The sequence below is a fragment of the Mustelus asterias genome, chromosome 11, assembly GCF_964213995.1.
Source record: "Mustelus asterias chromosome 11, sMusAst1.hap1.1, whole genome shotgun sequence".
In the NCBI taxonomy this organism is placed as follows: domain Eukaryota; kingdom Metazoa; phylum Chordata; class Chondrichthyes; order Carcharhiniformes; family Triakidae; genus Mustelus; species Mustelus asterias.
In genome coordinates this window covers 109,492,147-109,512,812 of record NC_135811.1, presented here as the reverse complement: position 1 = coordinate 109,512,812, position 20,666 = coordinate 109,492,147, and the positions used below count along the sequence as shown (strand labels likewise).

The 20,666-nt window shown below is 45.5% G+C and overlaps 1 protein-coding gene across 2 annotated transcripts in view; it reads right to left on the bottom strand.

Annotated features, from left to right (window-relative positions):
• Positions 1-9,808: 9,808 nt before the first annotated feature.
• smarce1 (SWI/SNF related BAF chromatin remodeling complex subunit E1) overlaps positions 9,809-20,666 on the bottom strand; it is a 59,740-nt gene continuing 48,882 nt past the window's right edge. For both annotated transcript variants that reach the window (XM_078224284.1, XM_078224285.1), the window contains 2 exons: positions 20,040-20,241; positions 9,809-11,081 (listed from right to left, as the gene is read on the bottom strand). In XM_078224284.1, the coding sequence (XP_078080410.1) occupies positions 10,870-11,081; positions 20,040-20,241 (414 nt within the window). In that variant the 3' untranslated portion in view covers positions 9,809-10,869. The remainder of the gene's footprint in view (positions 11,082-20,039; positions 20,242-20,666) is intronic.

The window sequence follows — 20,666 nt, the reverse complement described above, 5'->3', positions numbered from 1 at the left end:
GGCTTTCAAAAGTGTGTTAACCAGGGTTCAGGACATGCCTTTTAGAGTGAAGGGCAAGGCTGGTAGAAGTAGGGAACCTTGGATGACTCGGGGTATTGAGGCCCTAGTCAAAAAGGAGGAGGCATCTGACGTGCATAGGCAGCTGGGATCAAGTGGATCACTTAAAGAGTATAGAGACTGTCGGAGTAGAGTTAAGAGAGAAATCAGGAGGGCAAAAAGGGGACACGAGATTGCTTTGGCAGATAAGGCAAAGGAGAATCCAATGAGCTTCTACAAATACATAAAGGGTAAAAGAGTAACTAGTGAGAGAGTAGGGCTTCTTAAGAATCAACAAGGTCATCTATGTGTGGATTCACAAGAGATGGGTGAGATCCTAAATGAATATTTCTCATCAGTATTTACTGTTGAGTAAGCCATGGGAACTTGGGGAAATAAATAGTGATGTCTTGAGGAGTATTACAGAGAAGGGGGTGCTGGAAGTCTTAAAGCGCACCAAGGTAGATAAATCCCTAGGACCTGATGAAGTGTATCCCAAGACATTGTGGGAGGCTAGGGAGGAAATTGCAGGTTCCCCAGCAGAGATATTTGAATCATCGATAGTCACGGGTGAGGTGCCTGAAGATTGGAGGGTAGCAAATGTTATGTTTTTGTTTAAAAAGGGCTGCAGGGAAAAGCCTGGGAACTACAGACCAGTCAGCCTAATGTCTGTAGTGGATAAGTTGTTAGAAGGTACTCTGAGAGACAGGATCCAAAGGCATTTAGAGAGGCAAGTACTGATTAGGGACAGTCAGCATGGCTTTGTGAGTGGAAAATCATGTCTCACGAATTTGATTGACTTTTTTGAAGAGGTAACCAAGAAGGTAGATGAGGGCAGTGCTGTCGACGTTGTCTACATAGAATCCTACAGTGCAGAAAGAGGCCATTCGGCCCATCGAGTCTGCACCAACCACAATCCCACCCAGGCCCTATCTACATATCCCTACATATTTTACCCACTAATCCCTCTAACCTATGCATCCCGGGACACTAAGGGGCAGTTTAGAATGGCCAATCAACCTAGCCCGCATATCTTTGGACTGTGGGAGGAAACCGGAGCATCCGGAGGAAACCCACGCAGACACAGGGAGAATGTGCAAACTCCACACAGACAGCGACCCGAGCCGGGATTCGAACCCAGGTCCCTGGAGCTGTGAAGCAGCAGTGCTAACCACTGTGCTATCCACTGTGCTACCGTGCCACCCACTGTGCTACCGTGCCACCCTTGGACTTTAGCAAGGTCTTTGACAAGGTACCGTATGGTAGGTTGTTGCAGAAGGTTAAATCTCACAGGATCCAGGGTGAGGTAGCCAATTGGATACAAAATTGGCTTGATGACAGAGGACAGTGGGTGATTGTAGAGGGTTGTTTTCAAACTGGAGCCATGTTACCAGCAGTGTGCATCAGGGATGGATGCTGTGTCCACTGTTATTTGTTATTTATATTAATAATTTGGATGAGAATTTAGGAGGCATAGTTAGTAAGCTTGCAGATGACACCAAGATTGGTGGCATAGTGGACAGTGAAGAAGATTGTCTAGGATTGCAACGGGATCTTGATCAATTGGGCCAGTGGACGATGAATGGCAGATGGAATTTAATTTAGATAAATGTGAGGTGATGCATTTTGGTAGATCGAATTGGGGCAGGACTTACTCAGTTAATGGTAGGGTATGGAGCAGAGTTATAGAAAAAAAGAGATCTCGGAATACATGTTCATGGCTCCTTGAAAGTGGAGTCACAGGTGGACAGGGTGGGGAAGAAGGCATTCGGCATGCTTGGTTTCATTGGTCAGAACATTGAATACAGGAGTTGGGACGTCTTGTTGAAGTTATATAAGACATTAGTAAGGCCACACTTGGAATATTGTGTACAGTTCTGGTCACCCTATTACAGAAAGGATATTATTAAACTAGAAAGAGTGCAGAAAATATTTACTAGGATGCTACCAGGACTTGATGGTTTGTGTTATAAGGGGAGGCTGGATAGACTAGGACCTTTTTTTCCCTGGAGCATAGGAGGCTTAGGGGTGATCTTATAGAGGTAGGAGAGTCTAAAACTAGAGGGCATAGGTTTAAGGTGAGAGGGGAGAGATACAAAAGGGTGCAGAGAGGCATTTTTTTCACACAGAAGGTGGTGAGTGTCTGGAATGAGCTGCCAGAGACAGTAATAGAGGCGGGTACAATTTTGTCTTTTAAAAAGCATTTAGACAGTTACATGGGTAAGATGGGTATGGGGGGATATGGACCAAATGTGGGCAGTTGGAACTAGCTTCGTGGTAAAAACTGGGCGGCATGGACAAGTTGGACCGAAGGGCCTGTTTCCATGCTGCAAACCTCTATGACTCTAATCATCAGTTGGGAACTCTCCAAGCACTGTTTATTTCAATTTTAGCTATTTTCCAAACCCAATCATTTCTTTGCTATGGTTCAATGATTGCCAACAGTGGCTTGTTCAAATGTGAAGTGTTTGCCAAACATTACATATCAGCTCTGGTTCAGTGGATCGTGGCCTCACTTCTGGGTCAGAAGGTTGTGGATTCAAGGCCATCTTCAGAAGGCCAAGAGTTAAATCCAGGCTGATGTGCCAATGCAGTACTTTAAGAAGTCTCACAACACCATGCTAAAGTCCAACAGGTTTATTTGGTAGCACGAGCTTTCGGAGCGCTGCTACCAAATAAACCTGTTGGACTTTAACCTGGTGTTGTGAGACTTCTTACTGTGCCCACCCCAATCCAACACTGGCATCTCCACATCAATGCAGTACTGAGGGGTGATGTTCAACCAAAACACCCCACCTGCCTCTCAAGTAAACAGGAAAGACACCACAACACTATTTTGAGAAACAACAGGGCCAATATTTATCCCTCAGCCGTTGAAAAATAATTGATCTGGTCACGGTCACATTGGAGCTTGTGGGATTTTGCCGTATAGAAATCAGTGACTTCACTTTAAAAAATATTTCATTCTCTGTGAAGTGCTTTGTGGCATTTCGGCATCACGTTTGAGAAAAGCAGATTCTTTCTTTCGCAACTGTCAAGCTGGCAGTTTTATAGGGTTGGGCATTAAGCTGAATCATCTCTTGTCCTTTACCAGAGGGATTTCCGGCTCCTTGCTGGGAATGGAAACGTTGCCTGGTTTTGTCCTCAGTGCACTGTGGCCCACAGCATTATTCCTGCTGACATCAGCTGACTCAGCACTGACTTGAGATTGAATCAGAGCTCTGGCAGTGTGACTCATTGGATGATTTCCAGGGAGAATTCAGCAATCCCTTTCGACCTCCACAAAGTCGGCAAATAGCAGCGAACTGCGGATAATCTAACCACCTCACTACAATTCAAATCTCAGCGGGGATGCTCGGGCACCTTCCTCAGTCACACTTACCTCCAACAATCTACAAACTCCAAACAACCTGTCTACATCAACGGGAACAAAGTAGAAAGGGTCGACAGCTTCAGGTGTTTAGGTGTCCAGATCATCAACAACCTGTCCTGGTCCCCCCACGCCAACACTATAGTTAAGAAAGCCCCACCAACGCCTCTACTTTCTCAGAAGACTAAGGAAATTTGGCATTTCAACTACGACTCTGACCAACATTTACAGATGTACTATAGAAAGCATTCTTTCTGGTTGTATCACAGCTTGGTATGGGCTTCTGCTCTGCCCAAGCTGGCAAGGAACTACAAAAGGTCGTGAATGTAGCCCAATCCATCACACAAACCAGCCTCCCATCCATTGACTCTGTCTACACTTCCCACTGCCTCGGCAAAGCAGCCAGCATAAAGGACCCCACGCATCCCGGAGACTCTCTCTTCCATCTTCTTCCGTCAGGAAAAAGATACAAAAGTCTGAGGTCACGAACCAACTGACTCAAGAACAGCTTCTTCCCTGCTGCTGTCAGACTTTTGAATGGACTTACCTCGCATTAAGTTGATCTTTCTCTACACCCTAGCTGTGACTGTAACACTACATTCTGCACTCTCTTGTTTCCTTCTCTATGAACGGTATGCTTTGTATAGCGCGCAAGAAACAATACTTTTCACTGTATGTTAATACATGTGACAATAATAAATCAAATCAAAATCAATTTCTCTTGTATTCTTTCCAATCGTAGAGGTTTCCTGAACTCTTGAGTCTGATTTAAGTGAACATATGAAGCGGAATACGGATTGTGGGATTTATGATGAAGGTACAGAGTGTGGGTTAGGTTAGAGATATCCCCTCAATGTTTGCAGTGCGATTGCATCTCTATCATCACTTTTCAGAACAAAGTAACTGAAAGTTGAGTGAGGGATGTTAGGCCCGTCTAAGATTCCACTAATCTCACACAAAATCAGGTGGAAATTACCGAAGAGTTTGGAGTTTCTATTTGTGACTGCTTTAGGTTTTGAGATTCATATTCAATCATGAAACTCAACTCAGAACTTTGATCACAGCCATCAATTAAACAACTTCTTTATTTCTGGATTCACCGCTCTCAGGGAGACATAGCCGTGAACCAGATATAATCCTCACAAATCCACTTTGCTTTCAATATTTGTGGGCTTGTCCTACAATCTAAAAGTAAAACCCTCAGATACTGGAAAACTGAAATGAAACGGAAGATGCTGGAAAAACCCAGCAGGTCTGACAGGGTCACTGGAGGTAAACAGAGTTAATGTTTACAATCCAATATGACTCTCCTGGAAAGCACACGCTTCTGTTCCGAAGAGTCACAGTGGACTTAAAACATTGGCCGGAATTCTCCAGCCACTCACTAACCGCCCCCCCCCCCCCCCTCCCCCCCCTCACCCTCCCCCGCCAGTGAGGATGGAGAATTTGACGCTCAGCCACATCTCAGTTCACTGCAGCGGGACAGGAGAATCCCAGCCACAAGCGTGGTCGGAGGATCCAGCCCATAAACTCATTTCCCTCTCCAGACACTGCCAGACTAGCTGAGCCTTTTCAGAATTTTCTGTCTTTATTTTGTTTCGCAAACTTCTGCCCACATTTGAAAGTCAAAAGATCTTTAGAAACCACTACATGGTTGTGCATGAACGAACTTGAATGTTTTTATCATCTCATCTTCAGTTAGTGGAATTAAAAGCCTGGAGAGGTGGGGCATGGAATTTAATAACCATACCTTCACCTTTCAATTCTCTTGTTGCCTGATAACTCTGAGGGCTGGTGAGAAATCCTCCCTTGCTGGGATGTGACTCTACGAGTGGTGGCAGCCCTTTTATTGCCTCTACCTATCCAACAATGGCAGGCGTCATGTCCCAGCCTGATCCTACACAAATATGAATATTCCAACTGAAGTTGCAGGAGAGAGATTAAGGACAACAAACTCAGAGGTTATTTGGCCAGACTCCAGGTCCAATTATAAGCCCCTCCCCCCCTTGTTATTTGAAGTAAATTAGCAGCGATAGGGCATTGACTCTGCAACTTTTTGGAATGTTCAGCTTCGCATTCGTCAATATTATCACCCAGGAAACAAATTGAAAATTGAGAAAAGTCAACCAAACTTAGAAAGACCAGCCAAGTGCAAATCTCCAAAGAATAGAAACATAGAAACTAGAAGCAGGAGGAGGCCATTCAGCCCTTCGAGCTGCTCCATCATTCATTTTGATCATGGCTGATCATTGAATTCAATATTCTGATCCCCTCTTCCCCCCCATATTGCTTGATCCCTTTAGCCCCAAGAGCGACATCTAATTTCTTCTTGCAATCAGACGTTTTGGCCTCAACTACATTCTGTGGTAGTGTATTAGACCATAAGACATAGGAGCAAAATTAGGCCACTTGGCCCTTCGAGTCTGCTCCGCCATTCAATCATGGCTGATATTTTTCTCATCCCCATTCTCTGCCTTTTCCCCATAACACCTGATCTCTTTATTGATCAAGAACCTACCTACCTCTGTCTTAAAGACACCCAACGACCTGGCCTCCACAGCCTTCTGCGGCAAAGGGTTCCACAGATTCACCGCCCTCTCGGTGAAGAAATTTCTCTTCACCTCAGTTCTAAAAGGTTTACTCCTTACCCTCAAACTATGACCCCTAGTTCTGGACTCCCCTACCATTGAGAACTTAATAGGAAGAACTTAAAGTGATGAAACCATATACTGACATTGCTGCTTGTCCAAACTTGATGGAGATACTGGTGGCTTTGATCTGAATCCTCCAAGATTAATCTAGTGGGGTGGGATGTGGTTACAAGTCACATTGGACAAGCATAACCACCCCCTCCCCCTCACCCCACCCCTATGATGACCTATGAACTGGGAATGCATGACAGCTTAAGAATCAGAACAGTGCAGATATCCCAGACAGTTGTGGGGCTGGTGGAGGTTACAGGGCACGGAAGGATTGAAAACAAGGATGAGAATTTTAAAGGCAGGACACTGATTGACCAGCTCAGGAATGCCAGCGAGCAGAGTGGTGATCGGGGAGGTGGGATTTGCTGCAAGTTAAGACTCAGACAGCAAAGCTTGAATAGCCTCAGGCTTAGAGAGGAGGTGGTGAGAAACCAGTCGGGAGTGTGACAGCCCGAGCTAGAGATAACAAACGCCAATGTTTTAGTAATTACATTCAGGTTTAAACAGGTGGTAGGTATTTATACAGCTATAAATAGAAAAAGCTTTGTTGTTACAGTTCCTCTTTTAAAGTTGTCCTGTTAATTTATTGGTTTAGCTTAGTTGGTTAGCCCAAAATAGTATAAATGGGAATAACTGGTAGACTGGGGGGGGTGGTTAGGGTAATGTTGGTTGTGAACTAAATCACTGAACTCTCGAAAGCAAAGAAACCTGCCGTGTCTTAAGTTTTAACTTCACTAACCAGTGTGGATCCATCTAACAACAAAGGCACTAATGAGGGGTCCAGCAGCAGATGAGCTAAGGCAGGAACAGAGTTGGGCGACATTACAGATAGAAATACACAAAACTTAGCAATGGGCACAAATACGAGGGCGGAGACTAATCTCAAGTAAAATGTGAGACCAAAGGTAGTGAACAGACTGGCTTAACATCAAGCTGACGCCCAGGCCTCAATATCAGCAAAACAAAGGATAGTCATCGACTTCAGGAAGCGTAGTGGAGAACATGCCACTGTCTACATCAATGGGGACAAAGTGAAAATGTTCGAGAGCTTCATGTGTTTAGGTGTTCAGATCACCAACAACCTGTCCTGGTCCCCCCATGCTGACACTAGAGTTAAGGAGGCTAGGGAAATTTGGCATGTCCGCTATGACTCTCTCCAACTTTTACAGATGCACCATAGAAAGCATTCTTTCTGGTTCTATCACAGCTTGGTCTGGCTCCTGCTCTGCCCAAGACCGCAAGAAACTACAAAGGATCGTTAACGAAGCCCAGTCCCATCATGTAAACCAGCCTCCCACCCATTGACTCTGTCTATGAGAGAGTGCAGAGGAGGTTTACCAGGATGTTGCCTGGTATGGAAGGGGCTTAGTTATGAGGAGAGATTGGGTAAACTGGGGTTGTTCTCACTGGAAAGACGGAGGATGAGGGGAGGTGTATAAAATTATGAAAGGCATAGATAGAGTGAACGGTGGGAAGATTTTTCCCAGATCGGTGGTGACGTTCACGAGGGGTCATAGGTTCAAGGTGAGGGGGGGTGGGGGAGGTTTAACATGGATATCAGAAGGACGTATTTTACACAGAGGGTGGTGGGGGCCTGGAATGCGCTGCCGGGCAAGGTAGTGGAGGCAGACACACTGGGAACGTTTAAGACTTATCTAGATAGCCACATGAGCTGAGTGGGAATGGAGGGATACAAAAGGATGGTCTAGTTTGGACCAGGGAGTGGCGCAGGCTTGGAGGGCCGAAGGGCCTGTTCCTGTGCTGTATTGTTCTTTGTTCTTTGTCTACACTTCCCGCTGCCTCAGAAAAGCAGCCAACATAATCACCCCGGACACTCTCTCTTCCACCTTCTTCCGTCGGGAAAAAGATACAAAAGTCTGAAGTCATGTACCAGCTGACTCAAGAACAACTTCTTCCCTGCTGCCATCAGAGTTTTGAATGGTCCTATCATATATATTAAGTTGAGCTTTTTCTACACCCTAGCTATGATTGCGGCACTACAGTCTATACCCTCCTTTCCTTCTCTATGAACGGTATGCTTTGTCTGATTAGCCTGCAAGAAACAATACTTTTCACTGTATGTTAATACATGTGACAATAATAAATCAAATTAGAATTGATACCCAGGGAACAGAGTTTTGAGCAGGAACTGAAAACAATGGTTTCAGTCTTCCCAATATTTAACCGGAGGAAATTTCTGCTCATCCAATACTGGATGTCAGATTTAATCCAATAGTAGTGGAGGAATTGGGAGTGAGGTAGAACAGGGTGTCATTAATGTACAAAGTCACTTCGATAACTTTTACTTATGACTTCAAGACAGTTCATTAACAGTGAGAGATTGGCTCGGAGCCTATGGAGCCGTGGGGCGGCACAGTGGGTTAGCACTGCTGCCTCACAGCGCCAGGGACCCGGGTTCGATTCCCGGGGGCACGGTGGCACAGTGGGTTAGCACTGCTGCCTCACAGCGCCAGGGACCCAGGTTCGATTCCCGGGGGCACGGTGACACAGTGGGTTAGCACTGCTGCCTCACAGCGCCAGGGACCCGGGTTCGATTCCCGGGGGCACAGTGACACAGTGGTTAGCACTGCTGCCTCACAGCGCCAGGGACCCGGGTTCGATTCCCGGGGGCACGGTGACACAGTGGGTTAACACTGCTGCCTCACAGCGCCAGGGAGCCGGGTTCGATTCCCGGGGGCACGGTGACACAGTGGGTTAGCACTGCTGCCTCACAGTGCCAGGGACCCGGGTTCGATTCCCGGGGGCACGGTGACACAGTGGTTAGCACTGCTGCCTCACAGCGCCAGGGACCCAGGTTCGATTCCCGGGGGCACTGTGACACAGTGGTTAGCACTGCTGCCTCACAGTGCCAGGGACCCGGGTTCGATTCCCGGGGGCACGGTGACACAGTGGTTAGCACTGCTGCCTCACAGCGCCAGGGACCCGGGTTCGATTCCCGGGGGCACGGTGACACAGTGGTTAGCACTGCTGCCTCACAGCGCCAGGGACCCGGGTTCGATTCCCGGCTAGGGTCACTGTCCGTGTGGAGTCTGCACGTTCTCCCCATGTCTGCGTGGGTTTCCTCCGGGTGCTCAGGTTTCCTCGCACAATCCGAAAAATGTGCTGGTCAAGTGGATTGGCCATGTTAAATTCTCCCTCAATGTACCTGAACAGGCATCGGAGTATGGCGACTGGGGGATTTTCACAGTAACTTCAGTGCAGTGTTAATGTAGGCCTACTTGTGACTCATAAAAACTGTAACTGGATAGCAGAGTCAGAGGGCTTATGTTTCATTCCAGAATTTCAGCACATGATCCAGGTTGAAACTTGAGTGTATCGGTGGGGGGAGTGCTGCACTGTTGGAGGTGCCATTTTTCAGCTGTTAACCCAGGCCCCCCCCACCCTGCCTGCTTGCTCAGATGAATGCAAACCCCCATGTACTATTCCTACTGTCTCAACCAACATTTATAGCTTCACCCAACAACATCAAATCAGACTTACTGGCCAATGACCTCATATCTCTGGGGTCTTGCATGCATCAGAATAGCCGCTGTGCTTTCCTGCAAATCTTTGATACTCTTTTGGATGTCCCGAGGATGTGAAAGATGCCAGATAAATACAGGTCTGCTGTTCCTTTTCCCCAGTAGGAAGCTCACTGTTCAATAAAACACCACAGGATCACAAAGTCTGCACAACAGCCTTTACCGTAAGCTTCTCTTTTATTGTGGTGGGGAATTTTTTTTTAAAAATAGGTAACTTGTCATAGTACAGCTGAAGACACAACAGTGATGCCAATCCCACTGGGAAGCCACCTGAACCGTCATCCTTGCTTGCTTCTCTTTCCAAGGCATAGCACGACTTCAACTACTGAGACCCAAAAACTGAGGTCTTTAAAAAGAAATGTTTCTTTCACAAAACAAGTTCACCCAGCACAGAATTACAGCTTGGTGGGGATGACCAGCCATTTGTGGCCTTGTGAAACGGTTTCTCCATCAGCAACTGAAGGCAGGAGGCTGCAGCTCCATAGACTATCAGCTCTGTGGTCACAGTGCGTCATTATAGGGCATTGTATGACAATACTTTTACATCATAGGCTGCAAGGAAAAGCGGGTATTAATCAAACACATACTACAAGTGAACTTGCAGTCACCCCTGGAACAATCGCCATCTTGTCAAGGTCCCAACTGGCACAGAATCCATTCTAGGAAGGTGCACACCAACTGCAGTCATGTGAGGAAGTAGCAAACTTTTTAAAGGTCCAGAAAATTCTTGTAAAGGGCGGGTAGGGGGGGTGCAGCCCATCATGCTTTTCAGTTTTCAAGTAATGTTCACAGTTCTTTAACACATCATCCATGGAAATTAAATACACAGGAAATCAGAGGGGAAAATAAATCTCAAAACTGACAACTGCAACCTTTGCACTTTGACCTTGTGATTCAGGCATTGAACCGTGAGGAAAATAAATATCCTTTCACAGGGACCAGAGACCAACAAGCTGGTTTAAGTAGAGCATACAGTACCCTTCAATTTTTGTATCTTTTCATCCACCCCTTAAATTTATTCACCTCCATCTTTTAGCACTGAATCGCAAACTGGCCACGGGGCTGTTGGTTGTGTTTAAGGAGGCCATTATGCTGGCATTTCTACAAATGTGTAAAAAGAAAATCCTTCTAACTTAGAAACAGGTAGAATAAAAAACGAGTACGATACTAATCAAGTAGTACAACTAACTGGAATGAAAAGTTTGTGTGTTTGTTGAAGTCATTCTTTTTTGTCTTCACTCTCTGCTGTAGGCTCTGGCATGGGTTCCTCAGCCAACGCACTGTTACTTTCTGTCCCAGAGGTGCTCTCACTTGCTCCTTGCTCCACGCTGCTGTCTGTCGTGTCCTGACACCCTTCTTTGTCTTCTGGAGTTGCTGTGCTCTCTTCACTACTCTGTTGGGTTTCTGGTGTTTCATCATTGCGTGGCTCGTCTGTAAATAAGAAAACAGGTTTTAGCCATAACGTTCCCCCCCACCGGTTACACACAGGGAAATCTAAAGCACCATCTTCAGCCCTATCATAAAACATGCTCAACTGAATTTTCTTTTTTATTCATTCGTGGGACATAGGCGTCGCTGGCTGACCAGCATTTATTGCCCAACTCTAGTCGCCCTTGGAGGGTAGTTGAAAGTCAACCACACCGCTGTGGCTCTGGAGTTAATGTAGGCCAGACCAGGTAAGGATGGCAGATTTCCTCCCTTAAAGGACATTAGTGAACCAGATGAGTTTTTCTGACAATCGGCAATGGTTTCATGGTCGTCAGTAGATTCTTAATTCCAGATATTTTTAAATAAATTCAAATTCCATCAGCTGTCGTGGCGGGATTCGAACCCGGATTCCCAGAACATTAGCTGGGTTTCTGGATTAATAGTCTGAATGCAAAAACAAACTTCAAAACAAAGCAGTGGAACTTTCATAGCCAGCTGAAAAGAATGCCATCTTGAAGCTCCTTGTGAGACCTTGCTTAACATAAATTTGCTGCTGCAATTCCCTATTAAATAGTCACCACACTTCACACTTTAAACCCCTTTGGCTTTTCCTGAGGAAATCATAGAAATCATAGAAACCCTACAGTACAGAAAGAGGCCATTCGGCCTGCACCGACCACAATCCCACCCAGGCCCTATCCCCATATCCCTACACATTTACCCGCTAATCCCTCTAACCTACGCATCTCAGGACACAAAGGGGCAATTTTAGCATGGCCAATCAACCTAACCCGCACATCTTTGGACTGTGGGAGGAAACCGGAGCAGCCGGAGGAAACTCACGCAGACATGAGGAGAATGTGCAAACTCCACACAGACAATGACCCAAGCCGGGAATCGAACCCAGGTCCCTGGAGCTGTGAAGCAGCAGTGCTAACCACTGTGCCGCCCGACCTGAAAGGTACCATAGAAGTGCAAATCTTAAAAAAATAACAGGATTGGCTGTGATTGTGCTTGCTGTTTAATAGGTTATAGGTAAGACCTCAGGACTGCATTAAAGTGGCACACTAAACCATGTGCTCAACACACAACCTCCAGATTCAGAGGTAAAAGCTCTAGTATTCAGCAAAGATATCATCCACAATTCTAAACTTTCCAGCCAAAAAGTGGTTGGAATTAGAATTTTAGTGGTGTCTCTCCTAATCGCCCATCATTTCAGCAGAGAGCAAGTGGAACAGTGTAAGCTGCCAAAGTGAACAAGAAAATCCCTCGGTTGAATGTTCCTCCATCTCATGAACTTAGAAGCACTGAAGAATGGTGAGGGACTGTCAGTGTTTGCGGCATCCTAACTCTAGCAGATGGAGGACAGGATGGTTGGGGAGCACGATGGGAATTGGGCAGTACTATACACCCTGTACAAAAACCACATGTAGAACAAGCCAGTCCAGTCATCATGCACCTGGCTAGAAGCAGGTCAAACAAGAAGAGGACAAAATAACAACTGCTTTGCTACTCAATTCTGAATTACTCACTTGGGGCAGCAGATCGGTTGTATACACCATCCTTAGAAAGTCGATCAGTGATTTGCCGACACATGGTTCTTTTGTTCCCATTCCACAAGGGTCTTTCTAGAACCCATTAAAAGTGCCCCGGAGTAGGTAAATTATCAAGTTTCGTGATGAAGTCAGATCAGGATGACCTAACACCCTACACGCATGCTCAAACCAACTCACTTAGGGCGGCACAGTGGCACAGAGGTTAGCACTGCTGCCTCACAGTGCCAGGGACCCGGGTTCGATTCCCGGCTTGGTTCACTGTCCGTGTGGAGCCTGCACGTTCTCCCCGTGTCTGCGTGGGTTTCCTCCAGGTGCTCCGGTTTCTCTTCCCCCCCCCTCCCCCCACAGTCCAAAGATGTGGTCAGGTTGATTGCCCCTTGTGTGTCGGGGTACTAGCTAGGGTAAATATATGGGGTTATGGGGATAGGGCTTGGGTGGGATTGTGGTCAGTGCAGTGGGCCGAATGGCCTCCTTCTGCACTGCAGGGTTCTATTCTGAGAGAGTTCAATCCCCTCTGTACTTTGTGCAGTTACCATTACTGAAAAGGTGAGAGTGATTTAAAAGCCTGAAACACAACAAATACAGTAAAACTTGAACAAATTCCAGAGACAGAGCAGCTAATTAAATACTGCAACAGAGGCCTTCCCCCTTCCACCCCAATAGCAAACAGGAAAGTTCAGTACGCCTATTATATAAGAATGGGCTCATCCAATGTCTATGGCAACATGACAATGACAATGTTAAATTGCAGATGAAAAGGAGCAGCAAGAATTTAAAAAACATGCCTGTCAGTAGACTGGAAAATCCTGCTCACGCTCAGAAGGGTGGTTTGCGGTTAACACTAGCATTCTATGGCCGACTGCTCAACCAGGACTCATCTACAGTAACTTCATTGCAGTGTTAATGTAAGTCTACTTGTGACACTAATCAAAAAACGTTAAACTTCATCCAGAAGCATCAATTAAATTCTGAGGTTTAAGCAAAACACTGATTGCTGGAAATCTGAAATGAAAACAGAACCCAGGTCTGGCAGCATCTGTGGAGAGAGAAACAGAGTTAATGTCTGTGTGATTCTTCGACATAGCAGATTCTGGGGTTCTGTAGAAGAGTCATACAGACTCGAAATGCTAACTCCGTTTCTCTCTCCACAGGTGCTGCCAGACCAGGATTTATCCAGCATTTTGTGTTTTGATTTATTATCTGAAGTTTAGTATGGAAGTACAGCAGATAATTAAAAATACTAATGAAATGCTGTCCTTTATTATGGGACAGTAAGAAGTCTCACAACACCAGGTTAAAGTCCAATAGGTTTCGGAAAAAGTTCGGCACAACATCGTGGGCCGAAGGGTCTGTACTGTTCTATGTTTACTTAGTATCACGAGCTTTCGGAGCGCCGCTCCTTCATCAGTTGAGTGGCTTTATTACGAGAGGAATTGAACATGAAAGTACGGATGTTATGCTTCAGTTATACTAAAGAGCATTGGTGAGACCACATCTCGAATACTGCGTGCAGTTTTGGTCTCCTTATTTATGGATGTAAACACATTGGAGGCAGTTCACAGGAGGTTTGCGAGATTGATACCTGGAATGAGCAGTTTGTCTTATGAGGAAAGGTTAGACTGGGCTCGTTTCCACTGGAGTTTAGAAAGAGTGAGGGCTGACCTGATTTAAGTTTATAAGATACTGAATGGTCTCAACAAAGTGGACAATGAAAGGATGTTTCCTCCAGTGGGCAAGTTCAGAACTAGGGGGCACAGTTTTAAAATTAGGACAGAAATGAGGGTTTTTTGTTTCTCCGAGGATTGTGCAACTTTGGGATTCTGCCTCAGAAGGCAGTGGAGACGGGAACATTGAATATTTTGAAAGCAGAGGTTGACAGATGCTTGTTAGGCCAGGGAATCATAGGTTATCAGGGTAGGAGTGTAGAATTCAAAACACTAATGGATTAGCCATGATCTTATCGAATGGCAGAGCAGGCTCAAGAAGCCAAATGACCTCCCTCTGCTTCTGTTTCATTGGTTTAAATCATGCTTACAATGAAATAGCAAGCTTCTATAGGTAACTTACTGGAAATCCCAATCATAAACATGTATGCATTGTATTTTCCCCTCAGCGATGAGGGACCAGTCAGTTGGATAGCCTGGAGAAGCTGGGGTTGTTCTCCATTGTAAGAAGTCCAACAACACCAGGTTAAAGTCCCAACAGGTTTATTTGGTAACAAATGCCACTAGCTTTCGGAGCGTGCTGCTTCTTCGTCAGGTGGAGTGGGAGACATGCTCACAAACAGGGCATACAGAGACACAAACTCAATTTACAGAATAATGAATGGAATTGTTCTCCATTGACAGGAGATGGTTAAGAGGAGACTTGATAGATCTGTTTAAAAGCATGAATAGTTTAGACAGAACAAATAAAGAGAAATTGGTTCCTATAGTGGAAAGATCAATAACAAGGGGGCAGAGATACAAGGAGACTGGCAGGTTCTTTTGCCAATGTGAGGAGGTAATGTGACCAGGTAATTAAGAAGGCAAATGGAATTTTGTCCTTTATTGCTAGAGGGATGGAGCTTAAAAACAGCGAGGTTATGTTGCAGCTGTATAAGGTGCTGGTGAGGCCACACCCGGAGTACTGTGTACAGTTTTGGTCTCCTTACTTGAGAAAGAATATACTGGCACTGGAGGGGGTGCAGAGGAGATTCACTAGGTTGGTTCCAGAGTTGAGGGGGTTGGCTTATAAGGAGAGACTGAGTAGACTGGCGCTATACTCATTGGAATTCAGAAGAATGAGGGGAGATCTTATCGAAACATATAGGATTATGAAGGGAATAGATAAGATAGAAGCAGGGAAGTTGTTTCCACTGGCGGGTGAAACTAGAACTAGGGGGCATAGCCTCAAAATAAGGGGAAGCAGACTTAGGACTGAGTTGAGGAGGAACTTCTTCACACAAAGGGTTGTGAATCTGTGGAATTCCCTGCCCAGTGAAGCAGTTGAGGCTACCTCATTGAATGTTTTTAAGGCAAGGATAGATACATTTTTGAACTGTAAAGGAATTAAGGGTTATGGTGAGCGGGTGGATAAGTAGAGCTGAGTCCACGAAAAGATCAGCCATGATCTTATTGAATGGCAGAGCAGGCTCGAGGGGCCAGATGGCCCACTCCTGCTCCTAGTTCTTATGCCAATATGAGGAACATGTCTTTGTTCAACAAGTGGTCACGATTTGGAATGCACTGGCTAATATGGATGAAACTGGCAGAGAAGGCAGCTTTGAAAAGAGAACTGGATATCCAAGTCAAGAAAAAAAATACAGGGATATGGTGAAAGAGTAGGGAGGCAGAACTAACTGGATTGCTCTTTGAAGAGCCAGCATAGCACTCAGTGGGCTGAATGGCTTCTGTGCACCACTCTATGACAAACAAGCCATAATGAGAAGGTATATGGGGGTTTCATGATGTTGCTGCTTCAACATAACGCACAGGAGAGTTGATCAGACACAGGATCGAGTCTAACTCCCTCACACAGAATGCCCATATTTCTATTTCAGACATGGCTGGCCACTGTAGCCACCTGTGAACTTTTCATAGCACTTCAGAGCACTGAATGAAGGCATGTGGCTGGACTGTGTTGATGGTGGCCCTTTGCTACAAAAATAATCCAAATGCTTTGCTCAGTTTCTAAATTTACAACATCAACAGGGTGCCCAGAAATGCCGGTTCTGCTGGGGCAGTTACAGCTTTTCATTTTGTCCTAAAGTCCTGTCAATTTCCCAGTAATAGTTCAAACGTCCCAGCTTTCATTTTTTCCCTTTTCGTTGAATATAAACTGGGTCTGGGGGTGAACATCTGTGAGAAATTTCATCTTCCTTCCTGTAAATACCCAGCAGCTGACCAAATCTACCGAATAGGATTGCCAACTCTAGCTGACATATTCCGGGAGGTGTCATCACAAGAGCTCCAACCTCCCCCTTCCTGGACTCTAGCTATTGGTCACCCAATAAGTCAACCACAGAGTCCTACCTTCCCTAGGCTAACAGGAAGCAGAGAGTAGGCATAAATGGGTCTTTTTCAGATCAACAAGATGTAATGAGTGGCATGCCACAGGGATCAGTGCTGGGACCTCAACATTTTACAATTTATATAAATGACTTGGATGATGGGATGGTTGCCAAATAACACAAAGATAGGTAGGAAACTAAGTTATGAAGAGGATATAAGGAGCCACAAATAATATAGGTAGGTTAAATGACTGGACAAAGATTTGGCAGATTTGGGAGAATGATGTGGGAATTTGTCCATTGTGGCAGGAATAAATAAAGAGAAGCAAATTGCCTAAATGGTGAGAGATCACAGAGCTTTGAAACGTAGAGGGATCTGGCTGTTCTCATGCATGAATTGCAAAAGGCTAGAATGTAGATACACCAAGTAATTAGAAAAGCTAATAGAATGTTATCATTTATTGCTGGGGGAATTAAATACAAAAGTACGGAGGTTATGCATCAGTTATACATAGCTCTAGTGGAGAAAATCTGGAGTATTGTGTACAGTATTGGTCACATTATTTAAGGAAGGATGTAAATGCGTTGGAAGCCAGTTTAGAGGAGGTTTATCAGGCTAACACCTGGATGGGCGGGTTGTTTTTCAAGGAAAGGTTGGACAAGCTAAGCTTGTATCCATTGGAGCTTAGAAGAGTAAAGGGCAACTTGATTGAAACATTTAAGATCCTGAGGGGTAGTGACAGGGTGGATTGGAGAGGATGCTTCCTCTTGTGGGAGAATCTAGAACTAGAGGGTCACTGTTTAAAAATAAGGGGTCGCTCATTTAAAACAGAGACAAAGTGAATTTTTTTCACTCAAAAGATCATGAGTCTTTGGATCTCTTCTTCAAAAGGCAGTGGAAACAGAGTCCTTGAATATTTTTAAGGCAAGAGGTGGATAGATTCTTGGTAAACAAGGGGGTGATAGGTTATTGGGGGGGGGGGGGGTAGGTGGGATGCAGATGAAATTACTATCAGATCAACCATGATCTTATTAAATGGCAGTGTAAGTTCAAGGCGCCAAATGGCCTACTCCTACTCCTTGCTCGTATTTCAGGCTTTGAATGTGTCCTGAGGTTGACTTTGAGAATCTGCTCATCTCAAACATCGAACAGGGCATATCTGACTCAGAATTTTCTTTCAGCCTGAAGAGATTAGTGATAAGATTCATGGAAAACAACATTCAAGGTAATCACTGAGGTATTCAGATACATGCACCAAGTATTTCTGACAGACCGAGCAAGAAAATCACCCTTTCTTTTCAAAAAGGATGAGCTTGCCAGAAGCATATTGCTGCACCCGAAAGTGGCATCTCTAGTTACTTGCAGAATGTAGTCAAGCAACTTCAACCTGTACCACACCCAACAACTAGAATCATCTCGTCTACAGTGCACAGCCTTAGGGTGAGGTGATCATCAGCATCCCACCCCACCCCAACCACTTCTCCAAAAAAAAGAACTGGGCATCAAATGCAGCACAGCCGATAAACCAAAGGAAAACATTTTGGCACCTGTTTCTATCATGTACAGAAATAAAAATGTACAACATGTTGGAATAAAAGGCTGTATGTTAGGGAAAAAAACGCAGAAAGTACACACAGAAAACTATGAAGCCATTCACAGAGCATGGACAAAACTGAAACAATACATGCAGTAATTGAACTGAAGTTTTCGATCCTGAAATTAGGAGGAGCGTATAGCCAGGTTATGGAGACAGCACACTAGCGATGTGGGTAGACAGAGTCAGAATAATGGTAGATGCACCATCCAGTGCCAGTGGGAGTCCAGTTTGTAGCATGATTAATGCAACATAAATTTAACAACCTCCAGTGTGCATGATTGGACATTCCAAGCTCTCTCTCTCTCTCCTGCTGTAGGCCATGTAGCCAACTCATTCCTAGGCAGCCACCTGACCCAGACTTGTCTTGAATTGGGATTTCTCCTATACCCTGACTGAAAAAGCACGGTCTTGCTTTACACACCATCAGGCACATAATGGAGAGTGCCTTCTCAATACACCAAGTAACCACAAAAGGTGTGTGCTAAAGGTCACAGCTGTTCCACTGACATTACTGTTAGAATGCAGCTGCTTTTAAGGTGATGTCGGTTACAAACCACCTTAAACATTCACACCCTTTACCAGCAATGCAGCATAGCTGCAATGTGTACTATCTACAGGATGCACTGCAGAAACCTGCCCAGGTGTCTTTGACGACACCACCCAATTCTGCCACCTCCAGCAGCGAGAAGGAAAAGTGCAGCAGGTTCATGCAGAACACCACCATCTTGGAGTCACCCACACACCAACATATATAGCTGATCCTTCATCATTGCTTGTTCCTGGAAGTCCCTCCCAAACAGCATGATGGGAGAAATCATAGAAACCCTACAGTGCAGAAGGCGGCCATTCGGCCCATTGAGCTTACACCGACCACAATCCCACCCCAGGCCCTATCCCTGAAACCCCACATCTTTACCCTGCTAATCCCTCTAACATACACATCCTGGGACACTAAGGGGCAATTTAGCATGGCCGATACACCTAACCCGCACATCTTTGGACTGTGGGAGGAACACAGTAAGAAGTTTAACAACACCAGGTTAAAGTCCAACAGGTTTATTTGGTAGCAAAAGCCACACAAGCTTTCGGAGCTCTAAGCCCCTTCTTCAGGTGAGTGGGAATTCTGTTCGCAAACAGAGCTTATAAAGACACAAACTCAATTTACATGAATAATGGTTGGAATGCGAATACTTACAACTAATCAAGTCTTTAAGAAACAAAACAATGTGAGTGGAGAGAGCATCAAGACAGGCTAAAAAGATGTGTATTGTCTCCAGACAAGACAGCCAGTGAAACTCTGCAGGTCCACGCAACTGTGGGAGTTACAAATAGTGTGACATGAACCCAACATCCCGGTTGAGGCCGTCCTCGTGTGTGCGGAACTTGGCTATCAGTTTCTGCTCAGCGACTCTGCGCTGTCGTGTGTCGCGAAGGCCGCCTTGGAGAACGCTTACCCGAATATCAGAGGCCGAATGCCCGTGACCGGCATCTCCACATCATGACTGTGGGAGGAAACCAGAGCACCCGGAGGAAACCCACACAGACATGGGGAGAATGCGCAGACTCCACACAGACAGTGACCCAAGCCGGGAATCAAACCCAGGTCCCTGGAGCTGTGAGGCATCAGTGCCAACCACTGTGCCGCTGTGCTGCCACTGTGACCAAAGCTTTACTGGACAACCTGCAGTGGTTCAAAATGGTCTTCTCAAGGGCAACTCGGGACGAGCAATAAACATTGGCCTTGTCAGTGATGCCACATCTTAGTGAACTTTTAAAGAGACATTGATGTAACTTTGTAATCCAGCCATTTTGTTACCTGTGTCCATTGGGGCCTCCTCCACTTTGGGCTCGTCAGCCTCACTGCTGCTTGGAGGTTCCTCTGGTATGTTACTCTGGGGCTGTTCGACATGGTCAGCCTCCTTTTCCCGTTCCTCCTGACGCTTGCGGGCCTGCTCTTCAGCCTGAGCGATTTCCGCTGCAATTTTCTCCATGTCAACCTCCACTTTCAAATTGCACAGCTAATTAAAACAAGAGGAGGTTACAACTACAAGCTGCAAGAATCCAGAGCTATCAATATCAGCCAGCATCTCAGTAACACCAGAGAAACAGATACTTTCAACAACAACTTGCATTGATAACATCTTTAATACAGTAAAACACCCAAAGAGGCTCCGTTAGCATTATTAGATACAATTCAACGTCGAGTCAGATATCACAATAGATGACCAATAGCTTTGGACAAATAGATTGGTGTTAAGGAGCAACTTAAAAGGAAAGAGAGTTGAAATGGGTTGAGGAGAAAAATTCGGGGTTCAGGGCATAGATGGCTCAAGACAAAGTCACCAATAGATGATGTGGAGGTGCTGGCGTTGGACTGGGGTGGACACAGTAAGTAGTCTCACAACACCAGATTAAAGTCCAACAGGTTTATTTGGTAGCACAA